General features: G+C 40.6%; 1 protein-coding gene across 7 annotated transcripts in view; it reads left to right on the top strand.

The window, feature by feature from the left end:
- FAM81A (family with sequence similarity 81 member A) overlaps window positions 1–27432 on the top strand; it is a 125033-nt gene that overhangs the window by 80452 nt on the left and 17149 nt on the right. For all 7 annotated transcript variants that reach the window (XM_082388172.1, XM_082388168.1, XM_082388169.1 and 4 more), the window contains exon 4: window positions 12663–12781. In XM_082388172.1, coding sequence (XP_082244298.1) covers window positions 12663–12781 — 119 coding nt within the window. The remainder of the gene's footprint in view (window positions 1–12662; window positions 12782–27432) is intronic.

The following is a 27432-nucleotide window of genomic DNA, read 5'->3' on the forward strand; positions in this document are numbered from 1 at the left end:
CCCTTAACCAGACAGCACTCTTCCATTTACATATATTTTTGGAGTGTGCAGTTTGCAAATGAATAGATGATTTCCGCTGTAGAGAGGGAAGTCTGAGTAAAATCTAATTCTGGAAAAAAATTTACTTTGCATATATGAGCATTTACTTTTTTGTAACTGGTAATAATTATATATCATTATAAAGTAACAGAAGAAAGTTTGGAAATCTAATAGACTTTTATATGAAACACTAATTACGTAGTTTTGTATATATTGTGAGCCTAAGCATGTTTACCCAAACATAACCAAAATTAGGATGCTTAATGAGACATCAGAATTGCCACATTGTAGCCAAACTCTGTTAAAATGAAATCATGTTGTAGATTAAAAGTACTAAAAGGAAGTCTTTATATATAAGCAATATAAAATTAGGAGGGTGGATGTTATGCAAAGACAATATGCATATTTAAAGCAAAGAAATGTGAAGATACTCAAATTGTATTTAAATGATATGAAAGGTGTATTTTTTTGTCTATAGATTCTTAATGAATTTCTTCTGTAAATTGCCTGGTTTTTAGGTTATTTTCATTACTGGTTTACACTGGTTTTTTAGTTCACTCAGTAAAACTTTACTGGGTATTTGTTTTATAAAAATCTGTCCCTGCAGGTGGTTTTGTATTATAAAACTAAAGCTGAAACCATTCTTGACATGTACAGCTCAGTCCAGGCTCCTGATAGAGCTAGTCGAATTGAGATATGTTAATACTATATCTTGGTAAATTTGCCTCAATAAGTCTTTATGGTTATCATGTGGCTCTGTACACAGTTATATACAGGAAGAAAAGTAAAATACATTGTCAAACCACTAGCCTATGTGATCCTCAAGAACTAGAACTGAGTCTTAATTTTTCTATTTTTAGCACCTACACAATACAGTGTCTAGCACATTGTAGGAGCTCAGGAAATCTTTCATAATCAAAGGCTCTGGGGTCCTTGGTTCTTCGAGAATCCTGTAGTTATTGCCCGTATTCTATCAGCAGATTCCAATGTCAAAACAGATGACTCTGTGGGCTAGTGTCTAGTAGGTGCTTGATAAATGTTGAATGAAAGAATATTGTTTTAATACATCCCGACTCATTGTCTCCATTGGCAGTTTGCCTTGCTATGTGGAGTATGTTATCAATTATTTATTCCTCAGAAACTTCCCACAAATTATCATCATCATTATAAATTCAAAAGAGGTAATGTAGTCAACTATGAATTATACATGTCTGGATTATCCATACTGCCTTTGATTTAAGCTCATATCAGTCCCTGGGAACCAAATCCTGGTAAGCAGTCCCTGGCCCTTTTGTGGGGTAAGCTTTCCCTTTCATGCCAGTTTGATGGCTTAGGGAAGTGGTTGGGACCCCCATGTCCCCTTGGGGCTTTCAGCATGTCTTTGGCCAGGGTCTGCTACCCAGCTGATTAGAATCTGCAGACCTACTCTTTGTTTCCATGTACTCAGGCTTCATGATGTCCGGCTGGCTTGGGGTGTTGGCTTTGACTTAGGTGGGAAATGGGAAAAATGTATCAAACCCTCATCTAATTGACTAGATTACACATAATTTTCTAGCTTAATAATTTGCAAATGGGCTATTGAAGAGTTTGCTGAACTCAAGTGATACGTGCAGAGTTGGGCCTTATTGGCAAGTCACAGCAGAGGTGTGGACGATGATATTAACGTGTAGTTGGACGGACAGACGGGAACTTGGTTCAGTGTGAATCTAGCACTGTCAACGAGGAGAGAATCTTAGCCATTGGACCTCATGTAGTTACCTAAAAAAGGAATGTCAGCCTGCAGCTGCATGATCTTGTCCCACTGGAACAGGTATATTAGCAGAGGGACTTTGATGATTCTCGTGTGTATTAGTCCGAGACCGCCAAAGAAATAGAACCAATAAATAGGATATGTTTACCGTAAGGTATTGGCTCACATGATTATGGAGACTGAGGAGTTCTACCATCTGCCATCTGCGAGCTGGAGAACAGGAAAGCCGGTGGTATAATTCCAAGGCCTGAGAGCCAGAGAGCCAATAGTGTAGATTCCACTCCAGGTCTGAAGACCCGAGACCCAGGAGTGCTGAGGGCAGGAGAAGATCAGTGTCCCAGCTTAGTCAGGCAGAAAGCGAATTCCACCTTCCTTCTCCTTTTTTTTTTTTTTTTTTGTATTATGACACTCAGTGAATTGGATGACGTCTCCCCACACTGGGGAGGGCCTTCTGCTTTACTAAGTTCACCAATTCAAATGCTAATCTCTTCTGGAAACACCCTCACAGACACACCCAGAAATAACGTTTATCCAGCTGTCTGGGGATCCCATGACCCAGTTAAGCTGACATATAATTAACTATGGATAATGATCCAAATTCTTTTTTTTTTTTTTTTTTTTTTTTAACTCTACCCGCTAGACTTGGCTTGTCATGTGGCTTGACTCTAGGGGGAGAAGGTAGTGAATGGAGTTTGAATATTTGTTTAGTTCTGAATATTTGATAGACGTTTCCAAAGTAAATTAACAAGTTGGTGTTTAGGTGTCTGCCCTGTCTCTAATACATTTTAGCTTGTCTGACTCCATCTTTGAGGGCCTGAGCAGCTCCCAGGCACCGGCTAGCTAAGAGTCTCTGAGCCTTCAGTGTAGATGATCAAATCCTGGAACATGGAGCTAAAATAACTGACAAATTACTCAGCTACCTGCTGGGAGCCAGGCCTTATTAGAGGCACTGGGGCTAAAGTAGTGACCCAGGCATGCAAGGCCCCTGCTTTTAGGCCTGCTGTACATTCTGCTGGGGCTTATAGGAGTAAACCCTAAGTAGCCGAGGTAATTTCAGCCTAAGTCCAGGGCTCTGATGAGATAATATGATGGAGAGTGATTGTGGGGCTATTTTAGGAAGGGTGATGGGGGTCTAAGGTGACATGTGAACTGAGACTGGGGTGACAGAAGGACCAGCCAAGCCGAGGCGGTGGTGTCGGGGCAGGAGACACACAGAGAAGAGAACATACTAGAGAAAAGGCACAGCAGGTTCCAAGGCCGTAAGGCGGAAGAAGCTCGGCATGTTGAAGGAGCAGAAAGACGACCAATGGGACTGTAGTGTCACTGGGGGTGGGGTGGGGTGATGGGAAGCCATTATTTAATTTTAAGCAAAAGAATTTAGAGAATTCATTCATATGCTTGGTGCTGAGGATACACTAGTGAATAAAACAGATTAAAAACCCTTGCCCTCGTGTTGCTTGTGGACTGACTTGTGTTTCAGAAAGATCACTCTGGCTGCTGCCTGGAGAAGGGAATGTAGGGAAGCAAGAACAGAGGCAGGGAGACAGGCTAGGGGTGTCCAGAGCGGCTTGGATTAGGGAGTCAGGGTGGAGATGGGGAGAGGTGGATGGATTCTGGATCTGTCTTGGAGGTCAAGCTGATAGGACTTCCTGCATGTTGGCGTTAGAGAGACTTCTGTTTAGGACTTGGCAAGTGTTAGGGACCCATTGAATATCCAGGTGGAAATGCCAAGAAGGCAGTTGATATATGAGGCTGGAACCCTGGAGCGTTTTAAGTCCTAGTGTGAAGATTAAAAAGCTATGTAAGAAGATACTGTCTTATAAGGCCCTGCCCTACTGTAATTGGGCCCTTCTGCATGTGATATTGGAGTCACACTTTCATTTTCAAATCCTCACAAATCCAGGAAGAGTTGAAGAAGGAGAAGCATAGAGGGCTGTTTCTTCTTGGTCATCCCTAGGCACCCCTAGCCTGTCTGGGTGGTGAGGTCCCCGGGTGTGGGTCCTGATCACCTTTGCATAAACGGCATGATAGAATGCTATGAGGCTCACACAGTGGTGCCATTTCCTACTGCCTCTGGGAAGGAATCTTCCTTAAAGATAGGCCCTATATTAGAAAAAATAAATGAAGACCCGGGACATCACTTTTTCAAGGGGGCCGGCCTCTTCTCTCTGCTCATGTGGGTTTAGGCCACGCACTTTCCACCCTGTAGTCTTACCTGCTGCAGCTGAGCTTCCTGAAGGCAGGCCTGGTGCACAGCACATAGTAGGCCTACAGAAAAGAGTTTCTTGAATTGAATTGGCAATGATGGAGAGTTGATGATATACTTCGGGTTGTAACTTTTTTAAAGTAAACATATCATGATGATATATTGTCCCAAAATGACAAATTAGGAAATGTTTCTGGCTTTACAGAGGGATTGTTTTTCTAAGGCTTCATCATAGAATTCCTTTAAATAGTAACCTCTCTGATCTCCCTGTGCTATATGTATATGTGTGGCTGATTCACTTTGTTATAAAGCAGAAATTAACCCACCATTGTAAAGCAATTATACTCCAATAAAGATGTTAAAAAATAAGTAAATAAAATAAAGGGATATCCTTCAGATTAAAAAAAAAATAGTAACCTCTCTAATGCCTTCTCTTTTCACATAACTTTTCAGTAATGTGAATATTGTGTTAAGTTCAGACACAGTTCTTTTCTGTATTACTCAAAGAAAGCACTTCTAATATAATATCTTATTCATCTGCATAAGAATTCTGAAAGTTAAATGGGCTTTTCTTATTTCTAATCGGTAAAACACACATACATATACACACTTTTTTTCTTCTGGTTTTAAAAGTAGTGTAAGCCCATTGTGGAAAATACAAAAAAGAGAAATCAACCATAGTCTAACCGTAGAGATAAGCAGGTCATTAATATTCTAGTATTATTTTTTATGTACCTTATACAGAGCTGTAATCATGCTGTGTATTTATTTTGTACCCTTTCTTTTTGCTTACTATTAAATTGTACACATTTTCTCTTGTTTTTAAAAGCTCGCCATGAACCTCTCTCTTACTGGTGCATAATAATGTACCATGCAGATACCTTGTAAAATACTTTGTATATGCATCACATTATGAAGACATCTTTGTGCATTCATTTTTGTCATTCATGTTATTATTTGCTTTATGATTAATTTCAAGAACTAGAGTTACAGGGTCAAAGGTTATGAACATTATGAATATATTTTGAAGGATCATACTCTGGAAAAGTTGTATTGTGAAGGGCCAACTGTGCATTTTCAATTTTTGATATGCATTTTAATATTATAAATTTAAAGTATTTCCTTCTTTAATACATGGAAATGGTGTGATTTTAAAAGTTTTTTTGTCTAAATTTTTTTTTTTAATTAATTTATTTTATTTATTTATCTTTGGCTGTGTTGGGTCTTCGTTGCTGCGCGCAGGCTTTCTCTAGTTGCGGCGAGCGGGGGCTACTCTTCATTGCGGTGCGCAGGCTTCTCATTGCGGTGGCTTCTCTTGTTGCGGAGCACGGGCTCTAGGCGTGCAGGCTTCAGTAGTTGTGGCACGCGTGCTCATTAGTTGTGGCTTGAGGGCTCCAGAGCGCAGACTCAGTAGTTGTGGTGCACGGGCTTAGTTGCTCCGTGGCACGTGGGATCTTCCCAGGCCAGGGCTCGAACCCGTGTCCCCTGCTTAGGCAGGAGGATTCTTAACCACTGCGCCACCAGGGAAGTCCTGTTGCTTCTGTTTTATGTTTTGGTTTTTTGGCCGTGAGGCATGTGTGATCTTAGCCGAACCCGACCAGGTGATCGAACCCGCAGCCCCTGCATTGGAAGGCGAAGTCTTAACCGCCAGGGAAGTCCCAGAAAGGCTGAACCTTTTTAAAAATGTGTTAATTATTTTTAGCACCTGTTTGGTGAATTGCTCTTCATGGTCTTTGCTTAGTGATTTTTTTTGACTGAGAAACAACTCAAATGAAATGATTGGTTGGAGCCTTTGTCATTTCTCCAGTGTCTAATGCAGTGTTTCTCCAGGAGTGGTCTGTGGACCATGACCATCTGCATCTCTGGGCCCATTCCCTCGCTTTGATTCCCTGGGAGTGGGACCCAGGAACCTGTGTGTTTAACAAGCCACTTGGGGATCCTTACACACCCCAAAATGGTTGAGGACCCATGGTCTTAAGCCTTATTATAAACAAAGATTTGAAGCATTATGTACAAAAAAATAAGTATTACTTTCTATTAACTGTGATAAATAGTGTTATTTCCTATTAAAAGAGAAAGAGCTCCCCATTGCCTTCTCATCAGTGGGAGAGTGTCAGAACCAGATTAGTCAGATCTCAAGTTTCCTTGCCAGAGTGTGTTCCAGTGACTAACGTTTTATCATTCACAGGTGATTGTAACTGGTTTGCATTCTTCTATTCTGTTGAGCAGGTTCATTCAGAAAAAGCTGGAAACTACAGCAAATAACAGATAGGTCTAGCAGTTCCAAATTCCTTCCAGTGAAATTTTTTTACTGTCACTGTCAGTATCACTCCGTCAATGGTGACTCCAGCCAGGTTTCCAATAAGGAAAACACAGAATCCTTACATCCCTCATTTCTGCTTTATACAAGGAAGTTTGAAAATCCTAAAAAAATTGTATATAAGTGTACTACTCTGCATATATGTTATACTTAAAAAATAGTTGATAGTGGAACTTCCCTGGCGGTCCAGTGGTTAAGACTCCACGCTTCCACTGCAGGGGGCACGGGTTCGATCCCTGGCTGGGGAACTAAGGTCCCGCATGCTGCACGGCGTGGCCAATAAATAAATAAATTAAATTTAAAAATATAGTTGATAGAAGGGAGCACAAAAATGATTTATGCAAGCATAAATCTATTGTCTAATAGGGCTTCCCCATTCATTTGCAAATTGGACTGCAAATTGACAGCATACCAGAAATCATCAAACTTCTAGAAATGGTAACAAGTTGCTACACGTGAATGTATCTTTAAACCTCTAGATTGGTGCAGGAGGTGATAGGAAGGTAGTGGCTTAGTGTGCCTTCTTCCCTATTCCCAGTTCCAGTGCCACCTTCCTGAACAGCTGGGATGGGCAGGCAGGAAGGCCTGGAGGAGCCAGCAGAGACCTGGCTGGGGAGAGCCTGGGAGAGAGGTCCTCGACGCCATGGTTTAGGAGTAAGAGAGAGAAGGCCAGTCTCACTGGCCTTGTGCACCATGTGTCTGAGCTGGTCTCCTGTCCTTACCGAGGTCTAGGCAGGCAAGGAGGGGCTGTAGAGATGGGCTGTGTCACCACTGGCTCCAGGCTGGGAGGGCTGCAGAGAGAAGGACACAGAGATGCTTCCTTCCGGCACCTCACCTGGACCCTGGCTCTGTGCTGTTATCGGCTGCACCTCCAGCTCATAAGCTCCTTCCATTACACCTAGGACTACGTACTTAATCTCACTCCAGTGAGCAGAGAACAAAAAGAAACATCACACTTAAGTGGGCCCGGCAGCCAGAGGGAGGAAGAATAAGCACAGCCCTTAGAACAGACCCAAATGAAATAGGAAACAGGTGGCCCTTGCATGAAAAATAATTAGGGTATGTTATGGCCTGAATGTTTGTGTCCCCTCCCCCAAATTCATATGTTTGAAGCTCTAACCCCCAGTGTGATGGTATTTAGAGGTGGGGCCTTTGGGTGGTGACTAGGTTTAGGATGAGGTCATGGGGGTGGGCCCTTATGATGGGATTAGTGCTCTTATAAGAAGAGAAAGAGAGACCAGAGCTTCCTCTTTCTGGCACGTGAGGACATGGTGAGAAGGCAACAGTCTGCAAGCTAGGAAGAGAGCCCTCATAGGACACGACCATGCTGGCACCTGGAGCTTAGAGTTCCTAGCCTTCAGAACTGCAAGAAAGAAATGTTTTTTGTTTATGAGTCGCTCAGTCTGTGGTATTTTGTTACAACAGCTCCAACTGAGTAATAAGACAGAGTGCTTAAGGAGATCCAGGTACAACATAAAATTTCTTCCTTGAACTTAAATTTTAAAAAGTCAGTAGATGAACTAGAGGCAAGGATGGTTACTTTTATGAATTAAATTAGTTACCCACAAGACAAAGTAGAAGAAGTGCTGAAACATCAGTGCCAGATACAAAGAGAGAGAAACCATGGGGGAAAAGATACAAGACTTAGAGGACAGATCCAGGACACCCAGCATGTGAATAGTAGGAATTCCAGAAGGAGACAAAGAAACAGAGGGAAAAGAAAAAACAATAATTACATAGAAGAAGAAAATTTACCCAAGTTGAAGATAAATCTGAGACTACAGTTTGAAGTGTTCAATGAGTTCTAGGTAGAATCGAATTTTTTTTAAAAAATCACTATTAGGTACATTCTGATAAAAATCCTGAACTCTAAAGATGGAAAACAAGCATCTAGGCATAAGGAGCCAAGGTGCTTTTAGAGGAAGAAGCATCAGACTTCCTGTCAGCTTCAAGTTCACTGGGAGGAAAGATCTTTAGGTCAAGAGTTTCATACCCTTTCAGTTTATCACCCACCCTTCAGAGCGAGGGAGGAAGATAATAGACACGGCAGGGATCCAGAGAGTCTTTCATCCAAGTGCCTGGTCCGAGGAAAATGCTAGAGGAAAGACTCTAACCAAACACAGTGACTACGCACAGAGACCCTAAGATAGGGGGAAATGAAAAGGAGAAGCACACAGGTAATCGGTGATCCTTGGAAAAAGACCTGTCATTTCATGTAAATGGATATCGATAAATGCCTGGGACTGCGTAACAGAGTGCTAAAAAAAGAAGAAGAAAAAAAAGATAATTGAAAAAGAAGGGCCATTCTACAAGCAAAATTCTAATTGTATCCCAACTAGGAGTATTGAGTTATTTTAGCAAAGCCTAGTTGGTGTGGGGAAAAGCAAGAGGGGGAGAAAAGTAAAAATCCTTCCACATAAGTCATCTGGGGTTGAAGGATGAAAGAGGGTGTGTGTGAATGTGCTAAATAAGTGTCTCGTGTGGAGGAGAGGGGTGCTGTGCAGGGATAGAGCCTGGAGTAGGTGCGTATATGGTTATAAATGTTGGGAAAGGGGGGGTAGCCGTTCATGGACTAGCAATGGCCAGAACATTCCCCAGTTAACAAGGGGAGAAAAGGCAATGAACGGTAAGCTGATTAAACCAGTCAAAATAGGGAAAAGGAGAAAGGAAACAACAACAAAAAGCACCGTAAATTGTAAATCTAAAGTGAGATGTAACAACAAGGTCCTACTGTGTAGCACAGGGAACTATATTCAGTATTCTGTGACAAACCATAATGGGAAAGAATATGAAAAAGAATATATATATATATCTATATATAAAGAATATATATATATATCTATAGATACGTATATAGATATATATAATGTATAACTGAGTCACTTTGCTGCACAGAAGAAATTAACACAACATTTTTTTTTAAAGGTGTTTTCGTAGATTAGCTAACTGAAATGCTACATTTGATTGATTGATTGATTGATTGATTTATGGCTGTGTTGGGTCTTCGTTTCTGTGCGAGGGCTTTCTCTAGTTGCGGCAAGCGGGGGCCACTCTTCATCGCGGTGCGCGGGCCTCTCACCATCGTGGCCCCTCCTGTTGCGGAGCACAGGCTCCAGACGCGCAGGCTCAGTAGTTGTGGCTCACGGGCCCAGCTGCTCCGCGGCATGTGGGATCTTCCCAGACCAGGGCTCGAACCTGTGTCCCCCTCATTGGCAGGCAGATTCTCAACCACTGCGCCACCAGCGAAGCCCTAACACAACATTGTAAATCAACAACACTTCAATAAAATTTTAAAAAAAGAAAGTGAGATGGAAGGACGAATGAAAATATAAGGCAGCATAATGTCATGATTGAGAACCCAGTCTGTGGAGCCAAGCTCCTGGTGCAAATCCCAGCTCCCTCAGGTATTGACTGTGGCTTTGGACAAGTTACTTGATCACTTAGAGATTTCACCACCTGTGAAATGGGGATAATAATAGTCCCTCCTTCATAGCGTTTTGTGAGAATTAAACCAGTTAACATACCTATAGCACTTAGAACAGTGTCTGGTATATAGTTAGACCAAGCAGATATTTGCTTTAATATTTATAAAGTATAGTAGCAATGTTAATATTAGGTAAGATGAAACTTAATATTACAAGCACTAAATCAGATAAAAAAGGTTATTATATAATGGCTATGGCCACTTTGATCATACATAAATCTGTATGTCCAAATAAAATGGCAGCTAAATATGTAAAGTAAACAGCATTAAAAATGTAAGGAGGGGCTTCCCTGGTGGCGCAGTGGTTGAGAATCTGCCTGCCAATGTAGGGGTCACGGGTTCGAGCCCTGGTCTGGGAAGATCCCACATGCTGCGGAGCAACTAGGCCCGTGAGCCACAATTACTGAGCCTGCACGTCTGGAGCCTGTGCTCTACAACGGGAGAGGCAGCGATAATGAGAGGCCCGCGCACCGTGATGAAGAGTGGCCCCCGCTTGCCACAACTAGAGAAAGCCCTCGTACAGAAATGAAGACCCAACACAGCCATAAATAAATAAATAAATAAAATGTTAAAAAAAAAAAAATGTAAGGAGACTTTGCTGAAAGTATCTTACAGTGTAAGAATTCATAACACCTCTTTCATAGTTGGAGTGATCTAGTAGACAAAAATAAATAAATAAGTCAGCAAACTCAATCTAATATGCAGTATTGAACCTTTTGTTCCTTGAATAGTTTTTTGCATGAAACTTTTGAAAAATCAGTCATGTGCCACAAAGCAAACCACAATACATTCAAAAAATTAAATACATTACAGATCATATTTTTGATCATAAGCCAGTACAATTAGAAATAAATAGTAAAAATGATAGAAAAAAACTCCTTGAAAATGAAGAAATACAATCCTAAGTAATCTTTAGATACCTAGATACCCTTAGACCAAAGAGGAATTCAAAACTGAAATTAAAACAATAAAAAAGAAAACACTTCATACACAACCCGTGGACACAGAAAATACTGTACTAAAAGGAAAATGTCTTCATTGTTAAGGAAGAAATAGTTAAAATAAAGGAACTTGGTACTCATCTTTTAAAATAACAACAACAACAAAAAACAAAACAAAGAAAGCAAAAGAGAATAAATACTCAAGTTGACATCAGGCAAATTGGAAATTTTAAAAAAGTGGCTGAAAGGGAAACGATACGAGAAATCAAAAGCTTTCTCTTTGAAAAGAAGGAGGGACTTCCCTGGTGGCACAGTGGTTAAGAATCCACCTGCCAGTGCAGGGGACATGGGTTCAAGCCCTGGTCTGGGAAGGTCCCACATGCCGTGGAGCAACTAAGTCCGTGCGCCACAACTACTGAGCCTGTGTGCCACAACTACTGAAACCCGCGCACCTAGAGCCTGTGCTCCACAACAAGAGAAGCCACCACACTGTTGGTGAGAAGCAACCACACAGTGGCCTGCGTACTGCAACGAAGAGTAGCCCCAGCTCGCCGTAACTAGAGAAAGCCTGTGAGCAGCAACAAAGACCCAATGCGGCCAAATAAATAAATACATTTATTAAAAAAAAAAAAGAAGGAGAGAGTGTGGTAATGGGGTGAGGGGAGTGTGGAGGACAGAATACAGGGAGAGGAGGAGGGAGGGGGAAAGGAAGCGGTGAGCAAAAGGATAAGGAAATGTTCAAAGAAACGTCTGATGCAAACTTTTGCTTTTGCTTTTGAGGGGTCTCCTGTAACCTAGGACTTGGGTTTTCATATCTGTCTGTCTGTCCTTAGTGCTTCTTTCTCAGATTCTTTGCTGGTTTGGCAGGCAGCATTGCAGCGTGATTATGAGCTTGGATTCTCGAGCCAGGCCGCCTGGGTCAGTCCCAGCCAGCCACTTGCTCCCCAGGTGATGTTGAGTGTATCAGTTCAGCTGTTGGTGCCTCACTTCCTGGTCTATAACACAGGGGTCCTGAGAGTACCTCCCTCACAGGGTGCTGTGTGGATTTGTGCATGTCAGCGTGTATCGCAGCCCTGGGCCCCTCCCAGGACATGCTCAATAAACACCACGGATGCCCTCTTCATCTCCATCATTCCTTTGCAGATTTCCCAGGATGGCTGCTCCACGAGTTCATGCTTTTGTGTTGGGTCACTCGATCTTCCAGTAGTTCTGCTTTCATTTAATGTCTTTTCTCTGAGACACATTCTACCATTCCAGTACTGTATAAATGTTGTTACGAATAGGTACTAGAAAGAATCATTAGCATTTGCTGTATTTACCATGTACTAGGCATTGCGCTAAGTGCTTTATATGCATTATCTTATGTAATGTTCCCATAAAGTGGCCTTAAGAGTATAATCACCATTACTATCAACAGATGAGGAAAAGGAAGCTCAGAAAACTTTAGACACTTTCCCAGGATCACACAGCTGGAGGGACTGGAATTTGGACCTCTTTGTCTGATGCCCCTCTTCCCCCCACCACCTTTTTCTTGATTTATTATTTCCCAGATTTAGGGATCGTTTGCTTAAAACAATGACTATTAAAAAGCACCCTGGAGCGGGGTAAGACCTCTGAACTGTGCTCCACGAGTCCAGGCTTCTAGTCTCAGCTTTGCCTCTTCCTGCAGCGGGACCTCCATCAAGTCACCTGACATCTGAGTCTCAGTGTTTTTACTGGTAAATGCAGGGCCTTGGTCCAAGTGTCATCTCTGAGGTCTCTCTTCTAAGCCCCTGGTTCTCCGTGTATATCAGGTGACTATTACAAAGGAGCCTCTTCTGAAAGGAGTTGAACATTCTTGTTTTTGCCAGAAGCATAAAATGCTCCTGTGGCAGCATGTGAATTCCCGGATGACTCCATTAGTGTTTTTGTGTGTTGCTCAGGTACTCCAGGAGCAGATCCGCGCCCGGGACAACATTAGCTATGGAACAAATTCTGCCTTAAAGACTCTGGAGTTGCGGCAGCTCTCCGGCCTGGGAGATCTCCGGGGACGAGTGGCCAGGTAGGTGGTCAGATGTTCGCGCCTCTATGTATCAGGAGCGATTTTTCATCAACTGCATTTTAGTGGGGAATATATTCATGGAGCCCCAAAGCAAATCCTTTGCTTCTTCTAGTACATCCTCTCCTTTGCCCATAAAATGTAGCGGTGGCAGTTAGACCTTGTTTTGAGCAGCCCTGATTTCTTGTGCTTCTGTAGTTGGAGCTGTGTGTGCAGGAGTCGATGAGGGGAGGGCTCAGTTGACCTGAGTAATTTGCTAGGTTAATGTTATGTTTACTGAGCCCAGTAATACAGAGTTGGGACGTATAGTTTGTGTGTCTTTTTAAAATTTCACTTTTCTCGTCATTCATTTTTATTTTATTTTCTGAAAATATTGGTCCATGGTAGATTGTACCTTTGAAAAAGAAATCTTTCCCCTCAGGTAGGAGGAAGAGTACTGTTCTAGGCACTCACTACTGAAAGGGTGCCCCATGGACCAGTAAGTAGCGTCCCTGTCACCTGGGAGCTTGCTGGAAGTGCACAATCTCTAAAGCATTTGCAGGCCTCTTCTGCCCCCTGTTGCTGTTCAGGGTCAAGCACGAGTGTACACAGGAGCTGTGGAGATAATACAGGATTCAAATCATCCTGAAGCGAGAATGAAGGTGGCCTGCAAAGGGTGGGAGGGGGAAAAGGGGACCCACAGGATCCAAGGCCTCTTTGGGGTGTTAGGGGGTATTTGTGCAGACAATACATGAAGGGCCCTGAATATTGGGCCTGTGTATTTGGGTCCACTGGATGAACATCTATCTCACAGCAGAGGGCTCCTGGTGCTACTCTTGTGTGATTTTCTGTCCTCATCTGGGTGAACTCCAGTCTCAGTATGGCCCTTGGTGAGAGATACCCCGTTGACCCCCTTACCTCTCTCTACCCTCTCACTGTACCTTTCAGCAGTAATCCACTGCTTGCTGTTCCCTGAATGGGCCATGCTCTCCTATATCTGTGCCTTTGCACATGCTGTTCTTGTACCTAGCATGCCTTTTCCCCTTCTTTTCTAACATCTAGTCAGCCTTTAAAATTCAGCTTAAGTGTCGCCTCCTCCAGGAAGTCTTCCCAGGTACCCCACTCTCTGTTCTATTGAGTCTCTCTGTTGTCTTGGGGTGGAGTACCGCATCTTTTATTTTTGTGCCCTCAGTGCATAGAACAGTCTCTGGAAAACAGTAGGTACTCAATACATGTTTGTTTGGATGAATTAATGATTTGGAAAAATCACTGTAATTGGACTGAAAACACTTGAATCTTTTCTGTGGAGATCAGCTGAAAAGAAACCCCAGCTCTGTTACACCTCTCAGAACTGTGAGTTGAGGAGCTTCAGAGCTACAAGGCAGAGTAGGAACTTCAGGAGAACTTTGGAAATTTTCCTGGTCACTTGAGTTGCAGATGAAGATTAAGCGAGGCGATATATGTAAGAGGCTTAGTGTGTGCATGGGATGGAGTGACTATAGAGCAAATGGGACCTATTATTATCTCACTAGCAGCAGCAGTGAAATTATCCTCATAATACTGGTTCTAATTACAAAATTTTGAAATACTTTCAGGAATTTTACATTTTTCTTCTGCAGTTTCTTACTAACTTCTCTACCCAGCTTGTTCTTTCTCTGTAACAAATGCTTTTACTCCGAAACAATAAAAAAAAAAAACGCGTTGGAAGCACCACATATTTTTGCTTTGTTTTGTGGCTATATTCATCTTTTTCCTGGAACGCTAATGAGACTTTGTTGAAACAAACTCATGTGAAATAAAAATTCCTTGGCAAAGTTTTAGTTTTCTTGCATTGATTATATCATGGTGTTGAAAGGGTATGAACTTTTACAGTGATAGTCTTAAATTACTAGGCTGCAATATTATTTCAGGTTTTATCTTATAGTGTTCATGGATCCATTGGTGAAGTAATTGATAGGAAACAGGTCCTGATTCCTCCCTGGAGATCCAGCTGGAAAGGGCAAAGGCAAATTCTCTATGGAGGGGACAGACACCCCTACCCCACTAAGCAGAACACACCCTAAACAGGACTGTCTCAGAGAGTTTCCTACCCCTCCCTAACGCAGAGCTCAGAGTTTAGCTTTCCTGTTCCTACCGAGACATTTGGTCCATTATTTGGCTTATCATCTTCATTTGTCCAAGACTCAGTGGCTTCATCCACTTTCCTCTATGAGGTCTGTTTGGATGGTATCAGAGCCTTAGAGGAGAAATACCTGTATACTGAGGCAGGTGTGCAAGTTCCCTCAGGGTAAGCAAGTCCCGGTGTAAAGAAAAAAATAGATAAATTGGATATCATCAAGTTGAAATTTTTTGGCCATTATAAATAATGCTATTTTGAACATTCACATACAAGTTTGTATGGTCATATGTTTTCATTTCTCTTGGATGTGTATACCTAGGAGCATAGTTGTTGAGTAATATGGTAACTCTGTATTTTACCCTTTGAGGAACAGGACAGCCAGACTGTTTTCCAAAGTGGCTGCACCATTTTGTGTTGCCAGCAGCAGCGTATGAGGCTCTGGTTTGTACACATCCTCTTCCACACGTGTTATATGTCTTTTTGATTATAGCCAAGCTAGTGGGTGTGAAGTGGCATCTTGCTGTGGTTTTGATTTGCATTTCCCTAATAACTAAAGGTGGTGAACATCATTTAATGTACTTATTGGTCATCTGTATATCTTCTTTGGAGAACTGTTTATTCAGATCCTTTGCCCCTTCTCAAATTGAGGGTTTTTTTTTTTTAAATTATTGAGTTGTAGTAGTTCTTTATATAGGCTAGATACAATTGTCTTGTCAGATATCTGATTTGAAAAAAATTTCCCCCATTCTAAGGGTTTTCTTTTTATGTTCTTGATTGGGTCTGCTTGGTTCTTTAAAAAAAAAAATTCTGTCTCTTTATTGGTATTCTCTGCTTGATGAGACATTGTCATTATCTCTTCCTTTACTTTTTAAAGCAAGTTTCCTTTATTTCTTTAATCATCTATATTTATAATGGCTGCCTTGAAGTTTTTGTCTTTTAAATTTGACCTCTGTGTTCTCTCACAGGCAGTTTCTTTTGCCTGCTTTTTCCCCTATGTCTATTTCACATTTTCCTGTTTCTTTGTATGTCTTACAACTTTTGTTAAAAACTGAATGTTTGAAAAATCTGCAAACAATAAATGCTGGAGAGGGTGTGGAGAAAAGGGAACCCTCTTGCACTGTTGGTGGGAATGTAAATTGATACAGCCACTATGGAGAACAGTATGGAGGTTCCTTAAAAAACTAAAAATAGAACTACCATATGACCCAGCAATCCCACTACTGGGCATATACCCTGAGAAAACCATAATTCAAAAAGAGTCATGTACCAAAATGTTCATTGCAGCTCTATTTACAATAGCCAGGACATGGAAGCAACCTAAGTGTCCATCAGCAGATGAATGGATAAAGAAGATGTGGCACATATATACAATGGAATATTACTCAGCCATAAAAAGAAACGAAATTGAGTTACTTGTAGTGAGGTGGATGGACCTAGAGTCTGTCCTACAGAGTGAAGTAAGTCAGAAAGAGAAAAACAAATACCGTATGCTAACACATATATATGGAATCTAAGAAGAAAAAAAAAAAGGTCATGAAGAACCTAGGGGCAAGACGGGAATAAAGACACAGACCTCCTAGAGAATGGACTTGAGGATACGGGGAGGGGGAAGGGTAAGCTGTGACAAAGTGAGAGAGTGGCATGGACATATATATACTACCAAACGTAAAACAGATAGCTAGTGGGAAGCAGCTGCATAGCACAGGGAGATCAGCTCGGTGCTTTGTGACCACCTAGAGGGGTGGGATAGGGAGGGTGGGAGGGAGGGAGACGCAAGAGGGAAGAGATACGGGAACATAGGTATATGTATAACTGATCCACTTTGTTATACAGCAGAAACTAACACACCATTGTAAAGCAATTATACTCCAATAAAGATGTTTAAAAAAAAAGAAAAGAAAAACTGGGTGTTTGGGGCTTCCCTGGCAGTCCAGTGATTAAGACTTCGTGCTTCCACTGCAGGGGGCACGGGTTTGATCCCTGGTCGGGGAACTAAGATCCTGCATGCCATGTGGCACGGCCAAAAAAAAACTGGACGTTTTAGGTAGTATTTTGTAGCAATCCTGGATACCGATGCCCTCGGGCTTGTTTTTGTTGTTTGTTTGGTTAGTGACTTAGCTGGACTATTTTAGTCATGTCTGTTTCTCCTGCAATATGAAGCCTCTCATGTTAGGACTGATGTCGGTCCTCAGACACTGCAGTCAGCCTGTGATGATAATGGTTTTACCAAAGCTCTCTGTGACCATCTCTTCCCCTCATATCTTATATAGCTGCCTGCCTATGTTGGTGTCACATCCAATTCTTAGGTTCCACTAATTCCTGGCAGATCGCTCTACTGTTTTGTTTCTTTTTTTTTTTTTTCTGTTTGCTTTTTTTCTTCTTTCCAAACATATGCTTTTTAATTATTTTTATTGTATTGTTACACAACCTAGTATCCCCAATATAATTCTTTTTAAAAAATTGATGAATAGTTGATTTACAATATCATGCTAGTTTTAGGCGTACAATACAGTGAGATATATATATATATATTCTTTTTCAGATTTTTTTTCCTTATAGGGTATTACAAAATATTCAGTATAATTCCCTGTGCTATATAGTAGGTCCTTGTTGGTTATCTCTTTTATATATAATAGCGTGTATATGTCATGTTCTGCTGTTTTTTTTAATAGTAATCTTTTATTTATTTATTTATATTTTTTAATATTTATTTTTGGCTGTGTTGGGTCTTCGTTTCTGTGCGAGGGCTTCCTCTAGTTGCGGGAAGCAGGGGCCACTCTTCATTGCGGTGCACGGGCCTCTTCACTATCGCGGCCTCTCTTGTTGCGGAGCACAGGCTCCAGACGCGCAGGCTCAGTAGTTGTGGCTCGCGGACCTAGTTGCTCTGTGGCATGTGGGATCTTCCCAGACCAGGGCTCGAACCCGTGTCCCCTGCATTGGCAGGCAGATTCTCAACCACTGCGCCACCAGGGAAGCCCCTGTTCTGCTGTTTTTGACAATGTCCTGGGATGTAAATTTCTATGTAGTCTGATTCAATTAAATTATTGCCAGCACTTAAGGGCTTAATGATGTATACATACAATAATTATATATATAATAATTATTATAATATGGAAGATGAGCAACTTAATATTTTAAGTGTCATTGCCTTTTTTTTTTTCAATTTACGTTAGCTTTATTGCTGTTGATTGAAAGAGAATCAAACTGGAACTAGAGATATTTCATACGAATGTCATTCACTACAATTTAATAACTAGCAGAAAGCAAAACAAAGAAAGCCCCAAAACCCAAAGCACTCTATCAGTGGTTATGCAGAGATGGGCATCTAGGAATTTAAGTTGATAGAGTTGTAAGATGTGTTTTTATATCATGAAACCTCTTGATAATGCCAATATTTTGTTAGGCCATGGATAACACCCATGTTGGAGGCTTAGATTATGATACAGTAGTCCCAAGAGAATACATTCCAAGACTCCCAATAGATGCCTGAAACCAGGGATAGCACTGAACCCTATATATACTATGTTTTTTCCTATACATACATCCCTATGATAAAGTTTAATTTATAAAGTAAGCAAAATAAGAGATTAACAATAAAATAGAAAATTATAACAATTTACTATAACGAATGTTATGTGAATGTGGTCTCTCTCTCAGAATATCTTATTGTACTGTATTCACCTGTGTAAGGTTGAGAGATTATAAAATGCCAATGTGAAGAGATAAACTAAGGTGGACGTAGGCATTATGTTAAGTGTCATTGCCTTTTCAATGCCATATGCCACCATCTCATAAGCTGTAAGAGAAGATCTGCCTAAGCGTGGTGGCCCAAGTCATGTCTGTTGCTAGACCTTCGGGACTCTGTTCTGGACTTCTGACCACCTCCCTGCCATCATTGATCAGGTAGCCAAGTGATAGAGTCATTCTGCCACCTGATGGCCACAACCAAGAACTGTACCTGGGAGATAACAGCTGCCCAAAGACCCGAAAAGGGAAAATTTGCAATAAGTGCATTATCGGTTCATCTATAATATAACTTCAGGATGAAACAGGACAACTGGTCAGATTCATTGCAAATTCTTGTTTAACTAAAGCAGCTGAGTCACACACGCAGCTATCTTCGAGCCCCGAGGCTGCCTTTTATGAGTGTGTTTCTCGAAAAGAGAAGAATGATGTCTTTGATTCAATACTAGCTGAGAGAGTAATATTGCTTATCCTTTTTTCATGTATATATATATATATATTTGAAATGATTTTAAACTTATAGAAAACTTGAAAGATTTACCAATTGTTAGCATTTTACTTACTCTATCATTATTACAAGTAACTTACTCTATTATTCTTTCAAAAATACATTTTTTCCTGAAACATTTGAGAATACATTGTTACTAACCTAAGAAGACCACAGTTGATTTCACTGTGTATATTTCCTGATGGGAGGTTTTGGTATGCCACCCTGCAACCCCTGCCTACCCTGCCCTTGTACTTATAAAGGAACAGAAACGGTATATGCTTGTGATAAACAGTCAGAAATACTATGAAATACATGAAGTAGAAGAGTGGAGGCTCACCAGCTCCTAGCTCTGTTTTACTTCTTAGAGGTAATTAATGTTAACAGTTCAGTATCTGTCCTTTTAGACTTTCCTCATACATAATTATAAGATAACTTATCATTACAGTAATGTAATGATTTGCAGTGTAATAATTACCTAACAGTGGGATTTTAATTTTACAAAGTATTCTACGTGCTATTCTGCCACTTGTTTCTACATAACAATATACTGTGGGCCTCCTCCTAGTATGCACACAGATCTTGCATACTTTTTAATCGGATAGAGAGTGTTCTGCTATATGTATGTACCATATTTGAACATATTTAGCCACTCCTGTTTTAATGGAAATTTATGTAGTAGTATTTGTGTTTCCAAGTGAGACAAAATATGGAAGCCAAGCTATAGCTAGTGCAAATCTGTGAGCCATGAGCTTTGGGATCATTCTGAGACCTTTTCAAGTAACTTCTTCAAACATAGTCTGTCCCTTGAACAGCTTTGTAAAGATGGTGAACTGGTCTGATGTAGTGATACCGGACAGTTTCTAGCCAATAAGCTTCTATTTGGATTGGAAAATAATGCCTTTCTATAGTATTTTTGTATTTCATGGTATGTTAAAACCTCAGATTTCCCCAAATATGATTTAAATAATGTTTTGCTTAAAAATTGTTAACTCAAAATTAAAAAGAAGGGTCTGTATTTGGTGTTGTTTTTAACCATCATTTGTGGAGTGGGGATGATTTGTGAGGAGTAAATGAACTAATATATGTCATGTATCTTGTACAGTGCATGGTACGTAGTACTATTCCTTAGAGTCATTCATTTGCAAATATTTATTGAGCCCCTACTACATGCAAGGCAATGTGCTAGGCACTAGGGTTTTAGTGATGAAAAAGGCAGTTGTCCTTCTTTCTTAAATGCAGCTTATATTCTTTCTATCAGGAGAGAGAGACATTAAATGAATTATTGCAAAATAATTATTTTATTTCACTTATGATTCTGATTTGTAGATTTTGGGGGGGTTCTGTAGAAATGATATCATCTACAAATAATGACAATTTAATTTCTTCTTTTTCTGATCCTCATATCCTTAGTCTCTTTTTCTTGTTATCTTGTACAGGCTAAAATCTTCAATACAGTTAAGTAGAAATTGTGGTAGTGGGCATCTTTCTCTGGTTTTCAACTTTAATGAGAATACCTCCAGAGGTTTTCCATTTTTGGATGATAATCAAACATGGGTTTATCAGATTCAGGATGTTTTCTTACATTCCAAATTTACTAAGAATCTTTATAATTTGCATTGAGTTTTCTCAAATGTTTTTTGCATCTGTTCAAATCATCAGATAATTTTTCTCTCTTAATCTGTTAATGTAAATTTAGCAACGTGGCTATATATATCAATGTACAAAGGTCAGTTTCCTTACTGTAAACCAATAGCAAACAACTAGCAAACATACTTAAAATGAAGATACCATTTAAAATAAAATCAGAGAATGTGTAATAACTAGGCATAGATCTAACAAAAATTATTCAAGACTTCTTGAAAAATTTTTAAAATTTGATTAAGAAATAATAAGGGGGGCTTCCCTGGTGGCACAGTGGTTGAGAATCCACCTGACAAGGCAGGGGACACAGGTTCGATCCCTGGTCTGGGAAGATCCCACATGCTGCGGAGCAACTAAGCCTGTGTGCCACAGCTACTGAACCTGCGTGCCACAACTACTGAAGCCTGCATGCCTAGAGCCCGTGCTCCGCAACAAGAGAAGCTACCGCAGTGAGAAGCTTACACACCGCAATGAAGAGTAGCCCCTGCGCGCCACAACTAGAAAAAGCCTGTGTGCAGCAACAAAGACCCAACACAGCCAAAAATAAATAAATAAAATAAATAAATTTATAAAAGAAAAAGAAATGATAAGAAAACATTAGTAAATAGAAATGGGTATTATATTCAAGGGTAGGAAATCTTAATATCTTTAAAAGTATCAGTTTTCACAAATTAATCTTTAGAATCAGTGGAATTCCAATTAGAATTCAGAGTTTTACAGAGAGACTTGATAAGATGATCCTAATGTTTATATGTCAGGGTTTAGAGTAAAAAATATCCAGGACACTTCTGAAGATGACCAAGGAGGGGAGAATTGCCCTACCAGATGATAGCAAGACTTGTTATGAAACTACAGTAATTAAGATGGTATGTTGTTGGCTTAGGGATAGAGAAACTGAACAATAGAATAGGATAGAAAGTCCAGAAATTGAACCACACATGTCTGGGACTTTGGTATATGTGATAGATGGCACAGCAGATCAGTGGAGAAAGGAGGGATTGTTCTGTAAATGGAGCTAGAAAATTTATTATCCATATCAAAAAAGATCCTTTTTTTCCTGCCTCACACCAGATACAAAATTCACTCCAGATGAGTAAAGGACTTAAATGCTAAACATAAGACTTAAAACTTTTAATAGAAATATATAGATGGATATCTTTTAGGCCAGCAGTCTCCAACCTTTTTGGCACCAGGGACCAGTTTTGTGGAAAACAGTTTTTCCATGGACTGGGGCGGGGGAGGGATGGTTTTGGGATGATTCAAGCGCATTACATTTATTGTGCAATTTATTTCTATTATTATTACATTGTAATGTATAATGAAATAATTATACAACTCACCATAATGCAGAATCAGTGGGAGCCCTGAATTTGTTTTCCTGCAACTAGATGGTCCCATCTGGGGATGATGGGAGACAGTGACACCCGAAGTGTGTTGCTTATGTCCAGTCTACTCCGTAATCTTGTTTTGGTTGCTGTCACTGCAGAAAAGTCTGCAGGATGTTGGAAATGGAAGCAGGCTTTTCAGTGCTTTTGTGGCAATCTCAGGCTATTCCGCCTTCACCTTAATCCAGAACATATGAAGTTGTCTCAGACATACTTTTAAGGCCACCGTCATTTGCGATCTCAAGAAGTTGATCCTCTTCTAGTGTGGACAAAGTCGATTCACCTGGCTTATTCACAAATGGGTCACGGATCCATTCCTTCCCAGTTTGGGGGTCTTTTGTGGTTGGGAGGTAATGCTCAAACTCTTCTGAAAGCTGAGATAGGTGATCATGCACCAGCTGGGAGAAAGAAGGTCCTGGCTCAGTCTCTTTCAAAATCTCTGCTAATGTTTGAAACATGTCAAAAATCCCAATGTTCACTCATCGCCCCCTTAATTCCAGTTTGGCTTTGAATGCAGCCACTTTATCTGCCGACTGGAACACAGTTGTCGTTCTCCCCTGAAGTGACAGATTGAGTTCGCTGAGCAGGTTGAATATTTCTCACAAGTAAGCAAGTTTTGTGACCCATTCTGTGTCACTGAAAGGTGCTGCCACTGGTGACTGTTTTTCTAAAATCTCTGGAGCGGCTCTCGTAACTCAGAAACTCTGGCCAGTGATCTACCTTTAGAAGGCCTTCTCACTTTTGTGTATAAGAGAAGACGTGTGTGCTCTACGTCCATCTCCTCACAGAGCTGCGCGAACAGACGTGAGTTAAGGGCATGTACTTTAATGCGGTTGATAATTTTAATCACATCCTGCAAAACGTTGTTAAGTTCAGGTGACATTTTTCGGCTAGCCAGCATTTCTCTATGGATGACACAGTGTGTAGACTCACATTCAGAAGCGACCTCTTTGACCTGAGTAGTGAAACCAGAAAGCTGTCCAGTCATGGCAGCTGCTCTGTCTGTGCATATAGTGACACAAAATGACCAATTCAGTTTTCCTGATATGTAATCATTCAAAGACTGTTCTGCAGCTGTGGTGTTGGTTGGCAACAAAAGTGCACATAACATATCCTCATGCACATCCTCCTGAAAAATGTATCGCACAAAAACAAGCATTGTTGCCTTGTTGTCAACTTTGGTAGACTCGTCAACCTGGATTGCGTACCATGGTGACTCATTTATCCTCTCTAACAGTTGTGCCTTAGTATCCTCTGCTGTTTCATCAATTCATCTAGTTATGGTGCTAGCCGAAAGAGGAACACGTGCCACCTTTTGAACTGCAGCCTCTCCTAATAGTTCACGACAAATGTCCTTAGCGGCAGGCAGGATCAACTCTGCACCAATAGTAAAGGGCTTCTTAGCTTTAGCAATGCAGACACATTTCATGCTCTCAGTGCAGACACATTTGATGAAGTGGTGACCTTCAATAATTGCTTCTGTTCTTCGTGTTCATGTTTTTTTCTTTTGAAAAACTCCAGAGGCTTGTCTTGTAATGCAGGGTGCTTGGTCTCCATGTGGAGAAGCAGTTTTGAAGGTTTCGTGCCTTTGTTGGATAGCCGGTTGCCACGTATTATACAAAGCGGGCTTGGAGAATGTGAATCACCTGTTGCAATGAACCCATAATTTAAGTAGGACTCTTGGTATTTTCTTTTAAATGCAGCTTTCTTTTTGTTGGCAGTCTTAGAGGCTTCTGCTGTCTCATCATTGGGTCTTTTCAAAGAAGCTCTCCAGCAGCGTTTGTTTGTTACTCGTTTTGGCTAGGGTTAGCTTGTGGGCTTACCAAAACTGTGACTGAGATAAGTGCACAGTGCGGGGAAAGAGGCGTGGGTGGAAGTGGTAAATAAAATAATGGGCGGGCCATGCGTGGACTAAAATAAGTGTTGGATTCTGATTTAAAGCCTGCCACCAGATGCAGCTGTACAATTGAAGTACATCAACTCACTTGCCACTATAAAGCCTGCCACCACATGCAGCTTAATTGTCACTTGCCACTCACTGATAAGGTTTTGACATGAGTCTGCAAGCAGTTGATTTATTATGGTCTCTGTGCAGTCAAACCTCTCTGCTAATGATAATCTGTATTTGCAGCCGCTCCCCAGCCCTAACATCGCCACCTCAGCTCCACCTCAGATCATCAGGCATTAGATTCTCATAAGGAGCGCACAGCCTAGATCCCTCGCATGTGCGGTTCACAGTAGGGTTCGCGCTCCTATGAGAATCTAATGCCGCTGCTGATCTGACAGGAGGCGGAGCTCAGGCGGTAATGCAAGCGATGCGGAGCGGCTGTAAATACAGATGAAGCTTCGCTCGCTTGCCTGCCACTCACCTCCTGCTGTGCGGCCCGGTTCCTAACAGGCCATGGACCAGTACTGGTTTGTGGCCCGGGGGTTGGGGACCCCTGTTTTAGACCTTTAGGTAGTAGAGGATTTCTTCTTGATATAAAAGGCATTGATAGATTTGATTATTTTAAAATTTAAAATGTTGCTCATCATTCTTAAAGAAGAAAATAAGAAGTTACAAATTGAGGAAGATATTGGATGGTAAAAGGTTAGTGTCAAGAATATATAAAGACCTCATACAAGTTAATAAGAATAATGCAAACAACCCAATATAACAATGGGTAAGAGACATGAACTGACATCTTACCAAAGAAGAAACACATATGGCCAATAAACCTGTGAAGAGATTCAACATCATTGGTTAATGTTGAAATGAAAATTTTAAAACATAACAATATATGCTTTTTTACACCCAGTTGATTGGCACCTGAAATATCTGAAAATGCCAAGCATTAGAGAGGGTGTAGGTGCCTAGGATCTCTTACCCATTGCTAGTAGGAGGATAAATTAGTGGGGTCTGATATTACCTCCCAGTGTTGAACATACACCATAGTCTGTGATCCATTAATTTCTGCCTGACATACACGGTTGTGCTTGTACCACAGGAGGGCCTGTTCATAGCAGCATTGTTCACAATAGCAAAATCCCAAAATAACCCAAAGTGCCCATCAGTGGGAGTATGGACAAATAAATTGTAAGAAACAGTAGAATGTTTTTCTGTAGTTAAAATGAACAACTACAGTGGCTATAACAATATAGTCGAATCTTAGCAATAAGTGAAAACCATAAGTATCAAAATATTACATATGACATAATGGCTTTTGTAAAAGTTGAATTCAACTAATGCACACATAACATACTTTCAAGAAATATATATATGTATGTATATATACACACACATGCATATGTGTGTGTATGTGTGCAATACAGTCTTAAAAGGAGAACAAGGGAATGGTGACAGGATTCAGAATAGGAGCAGTTATTGGACTTCCCTGGTGGCGCAGTGGTTAAGAATCCGCCTGCCAATGCAGGGGACACGGGTTCGAGCCCTGGTCCGGGAAGATCCCACATGCCGCGGAGCAACTAAGCCCGTGTGCCACAACTTCTGAAGCCCGCGCACCTAGAGCCCGTGCTCTGCAACAAGAGAAGCCACCGCAATGAGAAGCCCGTGCACCGCAACGAAGAGTAGCCCCCACTCACTGCAACTAGAGAAAGCCTGCGTGCAGCAGTGAAGACCCAACACAACCAAAAGTAAATACATTTAAAAAAAAAAAAAAAGAATAGGAACAGTTATTAAAAAATAATTAACTGAATGAAGTGAGCCATGCATGGACTAATGATGAGAACGTGCCATGAAACAAGGATTAAGAGATTAATGATAATCATGATAATAGTAATAGTAATAATAATAAATGTTTATTATAAGAAGTTCAGTAAAAGAGAAATATGGGGCATCCTGAAAGTGTGTACTTGCTGTACCTGATCCACTCTGTGGGCTCCAGGAAGGCTTCCATAAGGAAGTGACTTGTGTGCTTAGCTTGAGGGATGAATAGTAACTAAGCAGGTGAAAAGGTCAGTGAAGAACACTGCAGACGGAGAGAACAGCCTGCGTCAAGGCCTTGGAGTGGGAAGGAGTGACATAAGTTCAAAGCCCTGAAGTGTAATCAGTGTGGCTGAGGGCAGAGGAAAAAAGGGGACAGAATATAGGAGATGATGCAGGGAGGTAAGTGGGTTGGGACCAACTCTTTCTGAGCGTTTTAAAGGATTTTTGTTTTATCCTAAAACAGGAAACTGTTTAAGGAATTTATACAGAATTTAATTAGTTTGATTTTTCTTTGCTCACACTTTTGTTTCTTTGGGGTTAATACCTAGATTGAAAGGTACATAGAAATATATTCGTGTTTCAAGATTTGGGGTATATACTGCCAAATTGCCCTCAAGAAAGCTTATAAAATATACTTTTCCACCTACAGTGTGCGTTATAGCATGATTGTACAAATGCCAGCCTTGAGCATTAAACATTAAAAAAGATTTCCAGTATAGAAGGAGAGTGACATAATTGTTGCCTTGTGTCTATTTTATTATGAACATTGAAATTTAGAAAGTGCATATATTCAGTTTGTCAGATTGTGTTTTAAAATGTTAAAAAATATTTTAGTCAATATTAAACACTTTTTTATCCTAATACTTTTTTTTTTTCTGTTACTTCCAAAAAGGACTATAGCATTTTAGCCAAATGATTAACCTAAACAAGTTGTTCAACTTAGAGAAAATGTGATTCAATACCAAGTAAGGACTCAAGAAGTTTGGAATAATTGAACTGGTAGCTTACTTTCTTCAGAGTCTACAAAACAATAAATTTTCCAAAAATTTTCTCAGTTTGCTCACTGTTGTTTCTTACATCCTACTCCTTCTCTCTGGGTGTTCTTTTCTTCTTACTGAAGTATATTATTTAATGACTTTTTCAGTATGGCTGTGTGGGTGATACATTTCTTAATCTTTGTATGTCTAAAACTGTCTTTATTTTGTACTTATTCTTGCATGATAGGTTGTTTCCGCTCAATCCTTAGAAGCTGTTTCTCCAACATCTTATGATATTTATTGTCTTCTGATATCTACTGTCTTCTGATATCAATTGTGTGCTGTCAGTCTTACAGTCAGTCAAAAAAGTCATTTTGTCTTTAGTCTCTGGTAGCTTTTAAAATTTTTATCTTTATCATGGGTTATCTGAATTTCACCATGTTCTGTTTATTTTTACTTACGCTACTTTGTATTCATTGAATACTTTAAAACGCATGTCTTTTTTCAGTCTTAGAAAGTTGTCAGCACTCACACCTCAAATATTGCTTTTTTGCCATTCTCTCCATTTTTTCTTTTGGGACTTCTCAACCTCCCTTTGACTTACTTGTCCTCC

This window comes from Balaenoptera borealis (genome assembly GCF_965194805.1).
Source record: "Balaenoptera borealis genome assembly, chromosome: 3".
Lineage (NCBI taxonomy): Eukaryota > Metazoa > Chordata > Mammalia > Artiodactyla > Balaenopteridae > Balaenoptera > Balaenoptera borealis.